This window comes from Adiantum capillus-veneris, chromosome 6, assembly GCF_014529385.1.
Source record: "Adiantum capillus-veneris isolate H3 chromosome 6, ASM1452938v2, whole genome shotgun sequence".
NCBI classification, from domain to species: Eukaryota; Viridiplantae; Streptophyta; class Polypodiopsida; order Polypodiales; family Pteridaceae; genus Adiantum; species Adiantum capillus-veneris.
The window spans coordinates 85,014,391-85,030,664 of NC_140936.1; the positions used below are offsets into that span (position 1 = coordinate 85,014,391).

At 44.5% G+C, this 16,274-nt stretch overlaps 2 protein-coding genes across 5 annotated transcripts in view; both read right to left on the reverse strand.

Annotated features, from left to right (window-relative positions):
* Positions 1–219: 219 nt before the first annotated feature.
* Positions 220–1,979, reverse strand: LOC147455813 (uncharacterized). The gene is made up of 3 exons (XM_086514459.1): positions 1,383–1,979; positions 1,188–1,289; positions 220–1,086 (listed from the first exon to the last, which is right to left on the reverse strand). The coding sequence occupies exons 1-3, from the start codon at positions 1,620–1,622 to the stop codon at positions 1,042–1,044; spliced, it is 387 nt and encodes a 128-aa protein (XP_086370585.1). The 5' UTR covers positions 1,623–1,979; the 3' UTR covers positions 220–1,041.
* A 132-nt stretch (positions 1,980–2,111) lies between these two features.
* LOC147455814 (uncharacterized) overlaps positions 2,112–16,274 on the reverse strand; it is a 49,326-nt gene continuing 35,163 nt past the window's right edge. For 2 of the 4 annotated variants that reach the window (XM_086514456.1, XM_086514457.1), the window contains exons 4-6: positions 2,658–3,628; positions 2,459–2,560; positions 2,112–2,357 (exon numbers count right to left, since the gene is read on the reverse strand). In XM_086514456.1, coding sequence (XP_086370582.1) covers positions 2,313–2,357; positions 2,459–2,560; positions 2,658–3,628 — 1,118 coding nt within the window. In that variant the 3' untranslated portion in view covers positions 2,112–2,312. Of the gene's footprint in view, positions 2,358–2,458; positions 2,561–2,657; positions 3,629–5,094; positions 5,131–6,090; positions 6,199–16,274 lie in introns of those variants that run through there. The other 2 variants (XR_015188415.1, XR_015188416.1) reach the window with 2 other exon arrangements.

A 16,274-nucleotide genomic window follows, 5' to 3' on the forward strand; every position in this document is an offset into this window, starting at 1 on the left:
ACGTCCTGTCATCGACCACTATCAAAACATACAAAGATTTCATTATGTTAGAATTAAAAAACTCATAAACCCTAAACTATCGAGCATAAAGAGCAATGTGAAAACACTTACAAAATCGGCCTCAAATGATGCCCATCCACCGCTCCCCAAGTGGTGCGAGCTCCCTGCCTCTACTCGCGCTCTGGCTGCATCCTTTTGTTGCTTCCACTTGTCGGGATTCTCGCGCGCTGCTTTCTTCGCATTCTTCCAATCTTCTTTGGCCAGCCAATCTGGCCTGTTCCACCCATTCTTGATTGCTTTTTGCACTTCGGAACGCTTGTGTTTGCAGTATTCGCGCATTCGAATCTTCATCAGGTCTTCATTGAAGCGCTGATCCCGTGTTGGAACGGGAAACTCATCATGAAGTATGCTGATGACTCTGTTTTTTAAATCACTTGGTACCACTACAACAGGTTGTGTGCTCTTGTGACGTTGTTAGCGACGGAAATACACTGGGTTTTTATAACCCCCGGCGTCGCTAAAACCGTCGCTACAAGCGTCGCTACGAGAGCGTCGCTATATGCGTCACTATGAGCGTCGCTATATAGCGACGCGTATAGCGACGCATACACAGAAGACTATAGAGAAGCTCATAGCGACGCTACAGAGCCATAAATAGCGATGCTTATAGCGACGCCCGAGAGAATTTTTTTTTGGTGGCAGGGCATTGGATGCCCTGCCACCCATCAACCATATTGTACTTGATTCACTTTTTAAAAAAAGTGCAAGGGTAGATAATAGACCCAAAATAGTCACCCACAAGACGCATTGTTTGCAAAATTGACAATTGTACACATCATAGGCAAAATGAATTGATTGGCAAATGTAATAATGACAATTGTACAACATCATAGGCATAAAGAATTGATTGGCAAAAGAAACTGCGGTGACAAATGTAATAATATACATGGTTCAAAAAGACGTATAAAATCCGTCTCATGATACATAAGCTATGAGAAACCCTAAACTAATACTATCTAGCTACGGCTAAACTGACGTCGTCTAGTCAGACGTCTCATCGCGTCCAAGCGGTGTATCTGTCGGATTCTGCAAAAAAAGACAATAAGACAGCTTTCAGTAAGTATAAACATATAACGACATTTATAAAACAATACAAAAAATAAAAAAGAGTAAACCCTAATACTAACCATGCCGCCGCGAGAACTGAGAATGTCCATCAGGGCGTTTAAGCCCTTCCTGCCTGCGTACTCACGCTCGTACGGTGTGGGATCACGTCCTGTCATCGACCACTATCAAAACATACAAAGATTTCATTATGTTAGAATTAAAAAACTCATAAACCCTAAACTATCGAACATAAAGAGCAATGTGAAAACACTTACAAAATCGGCCTCAAATGATGCCCATCCACCGCTCCCCAAGTGGTGCGAGCTCCCTGCCTCTACTCGCGCTCTGGCTGCATCCTTTTGTTGCTTCCACTTGTCGGGATTCTCGCGCGCTGCTTTCTTCGCATTCTTCCAATCTTCTTTGGCCAGCCAATCTGGCCTGTTCCACCCATTCTTGATTGCTTTTTGCACTTCGGAACGCTTGTGTTTGCAGTATTCGCGCATTCGAATCTTCATCAGGTCTTCATTGAAGCGCTGATCCCGTGTTGGAACGGGAAACTCATCATGAAGTATGCTGATGACTCTGTTTTTTAAATCACTTGGTACCACTACAACAGGTTGTGTGCTCTTGTGACGCTGTTAGCGACGGAAATACACTGGGTTTTTATAACCCCCGGCGTCGCTAAAACCGTCGCTACAAGCGTCGCTACGAGAGCGTCGCTATATGCGTCACTATGAGCGTCGCTATATAGCGACGCGTATAGCGACGCATACACAGAAGACTATAGAGAAGCTCATAGCGACGCTACAGAGCCATAAATAGCGATGCTTATAGCGACGCCCGAGAGAAATTTTTTTTGGTGGCAGGGCATTGGATGCCCTGTCACCCATCAACCATATTGTACTTGATTCACTTTTTAAAAAAAGTGCAAGGGTAGATAATAGACCCAAAATAGTCACCCACAAGACGCATTGTTTGCAAAATTGACAATTGTACACATCATAGGCAAAATGAATTGATTGGCAAATGTAATAATGACAATTGTACAACATCATAGGCATAAAGAATTGATTGGCAAAAGGAACTGCGGTGACAAATGTAATAATATACATGGTTCAAAAAGACGTATAAAATCCGTCTCATGATACATAAGCTATGAGAAACCCTAAACTAATACTATCTAGCTACGGCTAAACTGACGTCGTCTAGTCAGACGTCTCATCGCGTCCAAGCGGCGTATCTGTCGGATTCTGCAAAAAAAGACAATAAGACAGCTTTCAGTAAGTATAAACATATAACGACATTTATAAAACAATACAAAAAATAAAAAAAAGTAAACCCTAATACTAACCATGCCGCCGCGAGAACTGAGAATGTCCATCAGGGCGTTTAAGCCCTTCCTGCCTGCGTACTCGCGCTCGTACGGTGTGGGATCACGTCCTGTCATCGACCACTGTCAAAACATACAAAGATTTCATTATGTTAGAACTAAAAAACTCATAAACCCTAAACTATCGAACATGCATAAAGAGCAATGTGAAAACACTTACAAAATCGGCCTCAAATGATGCCCATCCACCGCTCTCCAAGTGGTGCGAGCTCCCTGACTCTACTCGCGCTCTGGCTGCATCCTTTTGTTGCTTCCACTTGTCGGGATTCTCGCGCGCTGCTTTCTTCGCATTCTTCCAATCTTCTTTGGCCAGCCAATCTGGCTTGTTCCACCCATTCTTGATTGCTTTTTGCACTTCGGAACGCTTGTGTTTGCAGTATTCGCGCATTCGAATCTTCATCAGGTCTTCATTGAAGCGCTGATCCCGTGTTGGAACGGGAAACTCATCATGAAGTATGCTGATGACTCTGTTTTTTAAATCACTTGGTACTTCACTCCATTTGTTTAGTATGTAGTGTTTAAACAGCTGAGAGCAAAGACCACGCATGCGCGAGATCACCTTCTTGCCGTCTTCATCCATGATGATGCCGCCGCTGATGTCGACGGAGTAAGGCAAGCCCTCTGGCCGGTGACGCGTGAACCTGGGTGTCCCGGCAGGGGTCTCTAGCGGCGTGTCGATGGGGGTACGGACGTCAGGTGTCTCCACCGGCGTCTGGGCCCCGAAGCGAGGAGTGTCGAGTGGGGTGGCTTCTGGCGGAGTAGGTAGAGGTGTGTAGCTTCTAGGAACAATCAGCCGTGCAAAACCTAGCGTAGATGGCGATGTTGTGGCTGGTGTGGGGGCGGGCAAAGAAGGGGAGGGTAAAGAGCCTCGTCGAACACGAGGCGGTGTGGAGGCATCGGTGGCGGAATCCCCACAACAACCGCCACCGCCACCACTAGAGCGCCGGTGTCTAGACGAGTGTGAAGCTCGTCTCGTCGACGCCGAAGCTTCGGAGCGCACCGAATGCTCCGAAAGAGAGGGAGATGCGGATGGAGTAGGAACGCGTGATGATGCGCCAGAGCGATGACGCTCCACGTACCACTGTCTCTGCTGCGGTGACAAAGAAGAAAGAAACTCCTCATCATCCATACCTGCATTAAACACACGAATATTTAAACTTAATATTGAATGAATAGAGTAGACAATGACGCAAAGACCATTAAATACAATGACGTAATGACGCATATAAATACAATGACGCAATGAATCGAGTGATAGAAGAGGCAAGTCGAAAACTCAGAATTTTCAATCAAAAGATGTGAGCGCGAGTAGAAAAGAGCGTTATACACCATGGAAGGTACTTAGAGAGCCAGAGCTTTTACAACACGGAGCAAAATTGTTCAAATACAATATTTGTGGCTTTAAGAGATCTCTCTCTCATCCTCGCATAACTCAGCATAACTTCCTATATCTATATAGAGCTCTCCGTTTAAACACATATCCTCTGTTTCATTTTGTAGCTCCTCTGCATGCACCCCATATAGAGTAGTAGCATCTTGATGCTCGTCTGGCACCACCGCAGCGGCTTCTGATTGAGCATCTTCTCTGATCTCCTCCATTGATGCCATTGTGATTGGCACATGGTAGCCTTCATACGTCCTTGCACTACGAGGGGCTACCTCTATGACGTACCACCAGTTTGATGTAGACTTTGTAGAATGAAATATTACCTGCCAGAGCCACATAACTTACATGAGAGCTTTCAAGCACATAACTTGTAAAAGGGGGATGTTAACTATTTACATACTTACTTGTTCACAATGCTCGGGTACACTACAAGAGGTTATGTACTCTTGTGACGCTCTTAGCGACGGAAATACACTGGGTTTTTATAACCCCCGGCGTCGCTATAAGCGTCGCTAAAAGCGTCGCTAAGAGAGCGTCGCTATATGCGTCGTTATAAGCGTCGCTCTCACAGAAGAGTATAGCGACGCATATAGCGACGCTACAGAGCCATAAATAGCGACGCATATAGCGACGCCTGAGAGAATATTTTTTTGGTGGCAGGGCATTGAATGCCTGCCACCCATCAACCATATTGTACTTGATTCACTTTTTAAAAAAAGTGCAAAGGTAAATAATAGACCCAAAATAGTCACCCACAAGACGCATTGTTTGCAAAATTGACAATTGTACACATCATAGACAAACTGAATTGATTGGCAAATGTAATAATGACAATTGTACAACATCATAGGCATAAAGAATTGATTGGCAAAAGGAATTGCGGTGACAAATGTAATAATATACATGGTTCAAAAAGACGTATAAAATCCGTCTCATGATACATAAGCTATGAGAAACCCTAAACTAATGCTATCTAGATACGGCTAAACTGACGTCGTCTAATCAGACGTCTCATCGCGTCCAAGCGGCGTATCTGTCGGATTCTGCAAAAAAAGACAATAAGACAGTTTTCAGTAAGTATAAACATATAACGACATTTATAAAACAATACAAAAAATAAAAAAGAGTAAACCCTAATACTAACCATGCCGCTGCGAGAACTGAGAATGTCCATCAGGGCGTTTAAGCCCTTCCTGCCTGCGTACTCGCGCTCGTACGGTGTGGGATCACGTCCTGTCATCGACCACTGTCAAAACATACAAAGATTTCATTATGTTAGAACTAAAAAACTCATAAACCCTAAACTATCGAACATGCATAAAGAGCAATGTGAAAAGACTTACAAAATCGGCCTCAAATGATGCCCATCCACCGCTCCCCAAGTGGTGCGAGCTCCCTGCCTCTACTCGCGCTCTGGCTGCATCCTTTTGTTGCTTCCACTTGTCGGGATTCTCGCGCGCTGCTTTCTTCGCATTCTTCCAATCTTCTTTGGCCAGCCAATCTGGCCTATTCCACCCATTCTTGATTGCTTTTTGCACTTCGGAACGCTTGTGTTTGCAGTATTCGCGCATTCGAATCTTCATCAGGTCTTCATTGAAGCGCTGATCCCGTGTTGGAACGGGAAACTCATCATGAAGTATGCTGATGACTCTGTTTTTTAAATCACTTGGTACTTCACTCCATTTGTTTAGTATATAGTGTCTAAACAGCTGAGAGCAAAGACCACGCATGCGCGAGATCACCTTCTTGCCGTCATCATCCATGATGATGCCGCCGCTGATGTCGACGGAGTAAGGCAAGCCCTCTGGCCGGTGACGCGTGAACCTGGGTGTCCCGGCAGGGGTCTCTAGCGGCGTGTCGATGGGGGTACGGACGTCAGGTGTCTCCACCGGCGTCTGGGCCCCGAAGCGAGGAGTGTCGAGTGGGGTGGCTCCTGGCGGAGTAGGTAGAGGTGTGTAGCTTCTAGGAACAGTCAGCCGTGCAAAACCTGGCGTAGACGGCGATGCTGTGGCTGGTGTGGGGGCGGGCAAAGAAGGGGAGGGTAAAGAGCCTCGTCGAACACGAGGCGGTGTGGAGGCATCGGTGGCGGAATCCCCACAACAACCGCCACCGCCACCACTAGAGCGCCGGTGTCTAGAAGAGTGTGACGCTCGTCTCGTCGACGCCGAAGCTTCGGAGCGCGCCGAATGCTCCGAAAGAGAGGGAGATGCGGATGGTGTAGGAACGCGCGATGATGCGCCAGAGCGATGACGCTCCACGTACCACTGTCTCTGCTGCGGTGACAAAGAGGAAAGAAACTCCTCATCATCCATACCTGCATTAAACACACGAATATTTAAACTTAATATTGAATGAATAGAGTAGACAATGACGCAAAGACCATTAAATACAATGACGTAATGACGCATATAAATACAATGACGCAATGAATCGAGTGGTAGAAGAGGCAAGTCGAAAACTCAGAATTTTCAATCAAAAGATGTGAGCGCGAGTAGAAAAGAGCGTTACACACCATGGAAGCTACTTAGAGAGCTAGAGCTTTTACAGCACGGAGCAAAATTGTTCAAATACAATATTTGTGGCTTTAAGAGATCTCTCTCTCATCCTCGCATAACTCAGCATAACTTCCTATATCTATATAGAGCTCTCCGTTTAAACACATATCCTCTGTTTCATTTTGTAGCTCCTCTGCATGCACCCCATATAGAGCAGTAGCATCTTGATGCTCGTCTGGCACCACCGCAGCGGCTTCTGATTGAGCATCTTCTCTGATCTCCTCCATTGATGTCGTTGTGATTGGCACATGGTAGCCTTCATACGTCCTTGCACTACGAGGGGCTAACTCTATGACGTACCACCAGTTTGATGTAGACTTTGTAGGATGAAATACTACCTGCCAAAGCCACATAACTTACATGAGAGCTTTCAAGCACATAACTTGTAAAAGGGGGATGTTAACTATTTATATACTTACTTGTTCACAATGCTCGGGTAGTACGAAAGTGTCTCTTAGGTCGGTCCATTTCTTAGTAGAATCCACCTCAAGAAAACCAGACTCTCCTCTACGCACAGTAGCGTTTCGACCCTCCATGATTATCTTGAACCATTGCACGTCGAACAAGTCGACAAAAAATCCTCTGTAATCGATCCTCAAAATCTCTTGCAGCGTGCCGAAGTAAGTGAGTTCCGCCACCACGGGATCTGCATCAGAGGAACGTCGTCGACTAGACTGTTCAAATTTTGCCATGATTCCACAATCTTGAGTAAAACGCTTTTTGTCGATTCGTTCCACCCTAAAATGTCGACCTTTACACCATGCTGCTGTGTATGACTTATACTACAACGAACAAAGATTATGAGTGGCCGTTCAAACGTTTATAAATAAAGTCACTTGCTAGTCGTACATTGCAAACTTACCTTGGTCGCGCAACCCCGAGAGTACTCCCACTCTTCTTCAGTCACTTCGTCACCGCATTGTTGTGCGCTTTTCAATTGGTTGTGCAACCATCTTAAGCTCATGAAGGTTGGTAGGCTCTCCAGAACCGCTGGATAGTGCATCGGTGGTCGTCTTCCCCGTCTCCACTCGATTCGTGCCCTTTGTCGCTCTTGCTTTGCATCCTCATATTGTGAAATCCACTTTTGCATCACTGGATTGTGAAGCATGCAAAATCGGTTGATTTTAGCCTCTAGATCTTCCGTCATCTTCTTCTCAACACCGAGATTGCACATGACAATCCCAGATATGCGCTCATCATCTATGGTTCGCCATAGCGTGTCCCGGGATTTATCAAATCCGTCTAGCCACTCTCCAATGTACACTAGGGACTCTGATACCAACCAACCTTCTGCCATGCTACCCTCCGGACGTGCCTTTTGACGCACATATCCCTTAAGCGTTTTCATGAAACGCTCTAAGAAGAACATCCATCTGGAATGAACTGTGCCAGCTATTTCCACCTCATCAACTATGTGAATAAGAAGATGCACCTGAATGGTTAGCATTGTAGTAGGAAAATGTTTCTCAAACATGCACACAAGCTCCGCAGCATTTAGTTTGGCGAATGGTATGGAGTCTACGTCGATCTCCTTTTGTGAGATCCATTGCACCAGCTTTGCAAGTTTGTAGATTGTGTTACGGATGTCGAGAGACAAACATCCCTCAATGGCAACCGGTAAAATAAACTGTAAAGTATGTGCAGCAATGATATTAAAGTCCACATTTTATGCAATGATATTAAAGTCCACTATGAACGTACCTGACACATTTTATGCCAATCGTGTGACTTCAAACCGGTAAGCTTTCCTTCTTTAGTAAAACACGTTCGGAGCGAGTGCATTACGCCAGTGGGGGTCCGCAAAGATCGAATGGCCTCTTTTACTTTGCGTTCTTGGGCTCCTGTGAAAATCCATGGTGCTTTAGGAAGTTTTATCGATCCATCAGACGCTGTTTGCGGCCAATATTGCTCCATACGATCCACATTTCTAAGGTCAACTCTGGCTCCCAAAGTATCTTTCTTGCCGGTCAAATGGTCCCATAGTAGATTACCCACATTCTTGAATATGTGCATTGGATCGAGCAAGTGATTGATCACGAGTCGAGGCCAGTATGGTAACTCGTACCATAGAGATAGTCTCTTCATCCCTGGAGGCAATCCGTCATCGCACATCTCCTTCTGCTCTAACCATGCTTGTGCAGACATCCTTGGTGGCTCTCTTCCCAAAAAGCCGTCGCGTAACACATGATTCTCCGGAAGATACGCTTGATGACCTTCGTAGATTTGCTTCTTCAGTGAGGGTGCCCTACGTGCATTCAGTCTAGGTCCACATGTGACACATGCTCTGTATCCGCTTGTTTGAAGCCCTGCATGTATACACATGATAATAGATCAACTATGGGGAAAAACCAGATTTACAGTGTCTGAGAGAGGAGTGTCAATAGATCACCTGAGCATTCTGTTAGCCCGGGATAGTCATGCATGGTCCACATTAGAATACCTCTGATCAAAGCATTCCGTCGTCCTGTGTGTCGGCTCATATCCACCACCTCTATGCCAATCCACAATTGTTGTAGCTCTTCCAATAGTGGACGAAGATACACATCCATATTCCCCACTTTATATCGCCCTGGCACAATCAAGCTTAGCCATAGGTGCCCCTTCTTCGTAGTCAACCACGGGGGAATGTTGTAGTTGACGATGACAACGGGCCATACACTGTAAGATGTTGATCTTTGACCAAATGGATTTACGCCATCCATAGCCAGGCCTAAGCGCAAATTTCGAGCTTCCCTGGCAAAATCCGACCATGTTCCATCTATATGTTTCCAGGCTGCGCAATCTGCAGGAATTCGTAGCACACCATCCGAAGATTTATTCTCCTCATGCCATGATGCTAGGGCGGCCATGGACTTACATTCGAAGAAATGCTTGATGCGAGGAAGCAAAGGAAAATGTCGCAAAACCTTTTGTGGAATTTTTGTCCCGTGGAGATCTACTCGATATCTTTCGGAATCACATTTCGGACACTTCTCCATGTCTGTGTATTCCCCTCTGAAAAGAATGCAGTCATTAGGACAAGCGTGGATAGAATTGTAATCCATCCCCAAGTTTCGCAAAATCTTTCTTGCTTCATCTCGGGAATCTGGCATCACATTGTCAGCTGGTAGAATGTGCTCTTTCAGCAATCTACACAACATAAAAATATGATACAGTCGTGTAAAAATCTATCAGATCATTATACACCATGAGTTCTATTAAAGTAAACTAATTGTAATAGATCACCTGAAAAGCGCTGTGACGCTAGTGTCACTCCATCCAAACTTTGCCTGCATGTTGAGAAGAACTAGGAGTGCTTTCAATCTAGACATACGTGCTCCATTATACAATGATGTATCGGCTTCACTTTTCATATCATCATAGATAAGCCTTTCTGAATCCATGATCGTCTCGATCATTTCATCAATCTCGGGCTCAAACATTGCCTCGTTGGGAATGTGCTCTGCATGATCATCCCCCGAGCTGTCAGAGGCTACATCTTGTGGCCTCACATATGCTGCTTGACCAAAGCGCCTGCGAATACGTCTATTGGGTTGCAAGATTGCTGCTTGTTGGCCAGCGTCAGAGTCCGACGAGTTATAATTGGCAACAACTTGATCTATAATAGATGAATCGAACTCGCCAAATTCACGAACGTGCTGCAAAGAAACACGTCTTGTCCGTCGCACAGCATGCTTGCATTGATTACAAGGACATAAGACCCTCGTTGAGAGATAGGTGTTTCGGTTGGACGGTCCCACATCCTCGTCGCTACTCATAATGAGGATAAAAAACTTATAACCTAGACAACAAATTTAATATTCTATTGGCATTCTTCGTCTTATCTCTCTCTCTCTCTCTCTCTCTCTCTCTCTCTCTCTCTCTCTCTCTCTCTCTCTCTCTCTCTCTCTCTCTCTCTCTCTCTTTACCTCACATTCTCTAGTCATGTCCAATCCCCGCACCCTCGGTCTAGAGGTGCACGGAGATCAGAACCACCGGGTTATAATCTCGTCTTTATTGGTCAATACCTATATTTGTGGGTACAAGAAATCTAGACACCCACGTCTACATGATACTGCATGTAGTGGACAAAATCCCTTTGCCTCTTCTCTAGCTGTAGCACTTCACTTCATCTTAACATCTTTTCACAGTAGATCTTTTCACTGTTCGTCTAACTCTAAACCCTAAACCGTAAGTAATTCTTGCGTGGACTCGATCTAACGTAAATAAGCGTAAATCTAAATAAACGTAAATCTAACTAAAAATAAAGCTAAATCTAATTTAACGTAAGTCTAATGACTAGAGGTTGTCTAGATGGTCATTGTGTCGGGGATGTAGTGACTCTTGCCGCCCTGAAGATCCACCTTCTTCCCTATCTTCTGAAGACATTTCACCAGTACTTTTGGATCGACGGAGCCCACTATGAGAGAAGGCAGCAATACCCTATATTCCATTGAGGGCTTTCTTCACCCGCTTCATGCAGGCATCGCAGTCTATGGAGACCCGCATCTAATCTAATATAACATAAATCTAAATCTAGCTTAAATAAATGTAAATCTAGTTAAAAATAAACCTAAATCTAATTTAATGTAAGTCTACATATAACCTAATCTTTAACGTTTTTTTAAAATAGTTTCCTACGACGTTATAACTCTCTTCTTCCTGTGTGTGTGCGCGTGTGTGGATGTGTGTGCCAATAAAAAGAGATAAATGGTATAACCTTTCTATCACCCATGCCAAGTATGATAGATTGATTATGCCATTTCTCTCTTGAATAATAGGTCTTCAGTTCAACTCCTTGTCGGTTAGATCTTTAGGTCTTTTAATTTTAATTAGTTTCCTACGACGCTCCCTTAGTTTCTCTTTCTTTCTCTTTCAATGTGTGTGCGTTTTTTTGGATCGTATGCATGTTTTCTCTCTCTTTTCCTCTCTCAATGTGTGCGTTTTTTGTTTATGCATGTTCTCTCTCTCTTTTCCTCTCTCAATGCGTGCGTTTTTTGTTTATGCATGCTCTCTCTCTCTTTTTCTCTCTCAATGTGTGTGTGCATTCTTTGTTTATGTATGTGTGTGCGTTTTTGCACTCTCTCTCTCTCTCTCTCTCTCTCTCTCTCTCTCTCTCTCAAAAACACTATATGTGTGTGTGTATGTGTGTGTGTGTGAGAGAGAGAGCGAGGGAGAGAGAAAGAAAGGAAGGGAACATGAGAATGAGGAGAGGGAAGGAGCATACCTGTCTCTCCTTCTTCTCCTCGTGCGTGTGTGTGTGTGTGTGTGTGTGTGTGTAAAAGAAAAAGAGAGAGAGAGAGAGAGAGAGAGTGAGGGAGAGCGTTACCTGCTCTTTGCTTGAGGGCGCCGAAAAACTCAGATCTGAGATCTGAGTTTTTGGGCGCGCTCGGTTATTTTTTTTACCCCAGCTGGCGTCGCTATGAGCGTCGCTATGAGCGTCGCTATGAGCGTCGCAAATTTACAAAGAAATTTGCGACGCTCATAGCGACGCTTATAGCGACGCTCATAGCGACGCCGGGAATTTTTTTTTTGAGCGTCGCTGTGTGAGCGTCGCTAATGTGAAGAGCTTCTTGTAGTGGTAGTACGAAAGTGTCTCTTAGGTCAGTCCATTTCTTAGTAGAATCCACCTCAAGAAAACCAAACTCTCCTCTACGCACAGTAGCGTTGCGACCCTCCATGATTATCTTGAACCATTGCACGTCGAACAAGTCGACAAAAAATCCTCTATAATCGATCCTCAAAATCTCTTGCAGCGTGCCGAAGTAAGTGAGTTCCGCCACCACAGGATCTGCATCAGAGGAACGTCGTCGACTAGACTGTTCAAATTTTGCCATGATTCCACAATCTTGAGTAAAACGCTTTTTGTCGATTCGTTCCACCCTAAAATGTCGACCTTTACACCATGCTGCTGTGTATGACTTATACTACAACGAACAAAGATTATGAGTGGCCGTTCAAACGTTTAGAAATAAAGTCACTAGCTAGTCGTACATTGCAAACTTACCTTGGTCGCGCAACCCCGAGAGTACTCCCACTCTTCCTCAGTCACTTCGTCACCGCATTGTTGTGCGCTTTTCAATTGGTTGTGCAACCATCTTAAGCTCATGAAGGTTGGTAGGCTCTCCAGAACCGCTGGATAGTGCATCGGTGGTCGTCTTCCCCGTCTCCACTCGATTCGTGCCCTTTGTCGCTCTTGCTTTGCATCCTCATATTGTGAAATCCACTTTTGCATCACTGGATTGTGAAGCATGCAAAATCGGTTGATTTTAGCCTCTAGATCTTCTGTCATCTTCTTCTCAACACCGAGATTGCACATGACAATCCCAGATATGCGCTCATCATCTATGGTTCGCCATAGCGTGTCCCGGGATTTATCAAATCCGTCTAGCCACTCTCCAATGTACACTAGGGACTCTGATACCAACCAACCTTCTGCCATGCTACCCTCCGGACGTGCCTTTTGACGCACATATCCCTTAAGCGTTTTCATGAAACGTTCTAAGAAGAACATCCATCTGGAATGAACAGTACTGCCAGCTATTTCCACCTCATCAACTATGTGAACAAGAAGATGCACCTGAATGGTTAGCATTGTAGTAGGAAAATGTTTCTCAAACATACACACAAGCTCCGCAACATTTAGTTTGGCGAATGGTATGGAGTCTACGTTGATCTCCTTTTGTGAGATCCATTGCACCAGCTTTGCAAGTTTGTAGATTGTGTTACGGATGTCGAGAGACAAACATCCCTCAATGGCAACCGGTAAAATAAACTGTAAAGCATGTGCAGCAATGATATTAAAGTCCACATTTTATGCAATGATATTAAAGTCCACTATGAACGTACCTGACACATTTTATGCCAATCGTGTGACTTGAAACCGGTAAGCTTTCCTTCTTTAGTAAAACACGTTCGGAGCAAGTGCATTACGCCAGTGGGGGTCCGCAAAGATCGAATGGTCTCTTTTACTTTGCGTTCTTGGGCTCCTGTGAAAATTCATGGTGCTTTGGGGAGTTTTATCGATCCATCAGATGCTGTTTGCGGCCAATATTGCTCCATACGATCCACATTTCTAAGGTCAACTCTGGCTCCCAAAGTATCTTTCTTGCCGGTCAGATGGTCCCATAGTAGATTACCCACATTCTTGAATATGTGCATTGGATCGAGCAAGTGATTGATCATGAGTCGGGGCCAGTATGGTAACTCGTACCATAGAGATAGTCTCTTCATCCCTGGAGGCAATCCGTCATCGCACATCTCCTTCTGCTCTAACCATGCTTGTGCAGACATCCTTGGTGGCTCTCTTCCCAAAAAGCCGTCGCGTAACACATAATTCTCTGGAAGATACGCTTGATGACCTTCGTAGATTTGCTTCTTCAGTGAGGGTGCCCTACGTGCATTCAGTCTAGGTCCACATGTGACACATGCTCTGTATCCGCTTGTTTGAAGCCCTGCATGTATACACATGATAATAGATCAACTATGGGAAAAAACAAGATTTACAGTGTCTGAGTGAGGAGTGTCAATAGATCACATGAGCATTCTGTTAGCCCGGGATAGTCATGCATGGTCCACATTAGAATGCCTCTGATCAAAGCATTCCGTCGTCCTGTGTGCCGGCTCATATCCACCACCTCTATGCCAATCCACAATTGTTGTAGCTCTTCCAATAGTGGACGAAGATACACATCCATATTCCCCACTTTATATCGCCCTGGCACAATCAAGCTTAGCCATAGGTGCCCCTTCTTCGTAGTCAACCACGGGGGAATGTTGTAGTTGACGATGACAACGGGCCATACACTGTAAGATGTTGATCTTTGACCAAATGGATTTACGCCATCCATAGCCAGGCCTAAGCGCAAATTTCGACCTTCCCTGGCAAAATCCGACCATGTTCCATCTATATGTTTCCACGCTACGCAATCTGCAGGAATTCGTAGCACACCATCCGAAGATTTATTCTCCTCATGCCATGATGCTAGGGCGGCCATGGACTTACATTCGAAGAAATGCTTGATGCGAGGAAGCAGAGGGAAATATCGCAAAACCTTTTGTGGAATTTTTGTCCCGTGGAGATCTACTCGATATCTTTCGGAATCACATTTCGGACACTTCTCCATGTCTATGTATTCCCCTCTGAAAAGAATGCAGTCATTAGGACAAGCGTGGATAGAATTGTAATCCATCCCCAAGTTTCGCAAAATCTTTCTTGCTTCATCTCGGGAATCTGGCATCACATTGTCAGCTGGTAGTATGTGCTCTTTCAACAATCTACACAACATAAAAATATGATACAGTCGTGTAAAAATCTATCAGATCATTATACATTTAGAGTTTTATTAAAGTAAACTAATTATAATATATCACCTGAAAAGCGCTGTGACGCTAGTGTCACTCCATCCAAACTTTGCCTGCATGTTGAGAAGAACCAGGAGTGCTTTCAATCTAGACATACGTGCTCCATTATACAATGGCGTATCGGCTTCACTTTTCATATCATCATAGATAAGCCTTTCTGAATCCATGATCGTCTCGATCATTTCATCAATCTCGGGCTCAAACATTGCCTCGTTGGGAATGTGCTCTGCATGATCATCCCCCGAGCTGTCAGAGGCTACATCTTGTGGCCTCACATATGCTGCTTGACCAAAGCGCCTACGAACATGTCTATTGGGTTGCAAGATTGCTGCTTGGTGGCCAGCGTCAGAGTCCGACGAGTTATAATTGGCAACAACTCGATCTATAATAGATGGATCGAACTCGCCAAATTCGCGAACGTGCTGCAGAGAAACACGTCTTGTCCGTCGTACAGCATGCTTGCATTGATTACAAGGACATAAGACCCTCGTTGAGAGATAGGTGTTTCGGTTGGACGGTCCCACATCCTCGTCACTACTCATAATGAGGATAAAAAACTTATAACCTGGACAACAAATTTAATATTCTATTGGCATTCTTCGTCTTATCTCTCTCTCTCTCTCTCTCTCTCTCTCTCTCTCTCTCTCTCTCTCTCTCTACCTCACATTCTCTAGTCATGTCCAATCCCCGCACACCTCGGTCTAGAGGTGCACGGAGATCAGAACCACCGGGTTATAATCTCGTCTTTATTGGTCAATACCTATATTTGTGGGTACAAGAAATCTACACACCCACGTCTGCATGATATTGCATGTAGTGGACAAAACCCCTTTGCCTCTTCTCTAGCTGTAGCACTTCACAGCATCTTAACATCTTGTCACAGTAGATCTTTTCACTGTTCGTCTAACCCTAAACCCTAAACCGTAAGTAATTCTTGCGTGGAATCGATCGAACGTAAATAAGCGTAAATCTAAATAAACGTAAATCTAACTAAAAATAAACCTAAATCTAATTTAACGTAAGTCTACATCTAACCTAATCTTTAACGTCTTTTGGGATAGTTTCCTACGACGTTAAAACTCTCTTCTTCTTGTGTGTGTGTGTGTGTGTGTGTGGGTAAACTTAAATAAACCTAAGTCTAATCTAGTATAACATAAATCTAAATCTAACGTAAATTATGTTATATTAAAAACAAAGATCAACTAAACTAACAGGGATTATAAGAACCTTAAAACTGATTTAACACATAATTTTTCACATAACTCGGCAAGAGTTGGCATTCTCATCACTAAAGATGTGAGAGTTAACTTCCGGCGGTGACGCTGCCTCATCTCCATCCACATCTGACGACAGCAATTGGCCCTTTAGACCGTTCTTGCTCTTGTTACTAACTTTGAAGTTGCTGTTGAATGACTAGAGGTTGTCTAGATGGTCATTGTGTCGGGGATGTAGTGACTCTTGCCGCCCTGAAGATCCACCTTCTTCCCTATCT

What these genes read in the sequence shown, in the direction of transcription:
- LOC147455813 (XM_086514459.1), bottom strand. Translation starts at nt 1,622, where the DNA reads ATGAAGATTCGAATGCGCGAATACTGCAAACACAAGCGTTCCGAAGTG. An exon ending in CATCATTTGAGGCCGATTTT is followed by an intron (nt 1,290 to 1,382) that starts GTAAGTGTTTTC and finishes ATGTTTTGATAG; the next exon opens with TGGTCGATGACAGGACGTGA. An exon ending in TCAGTTCTCGCGGCGGCATG is followed by an intron (nt 1,087 to 1,187) that starts GTTAGTATTAGG and finishes CTTTTTTTGCAG; the next exon opens with AATCCGACAGATACACCGCT.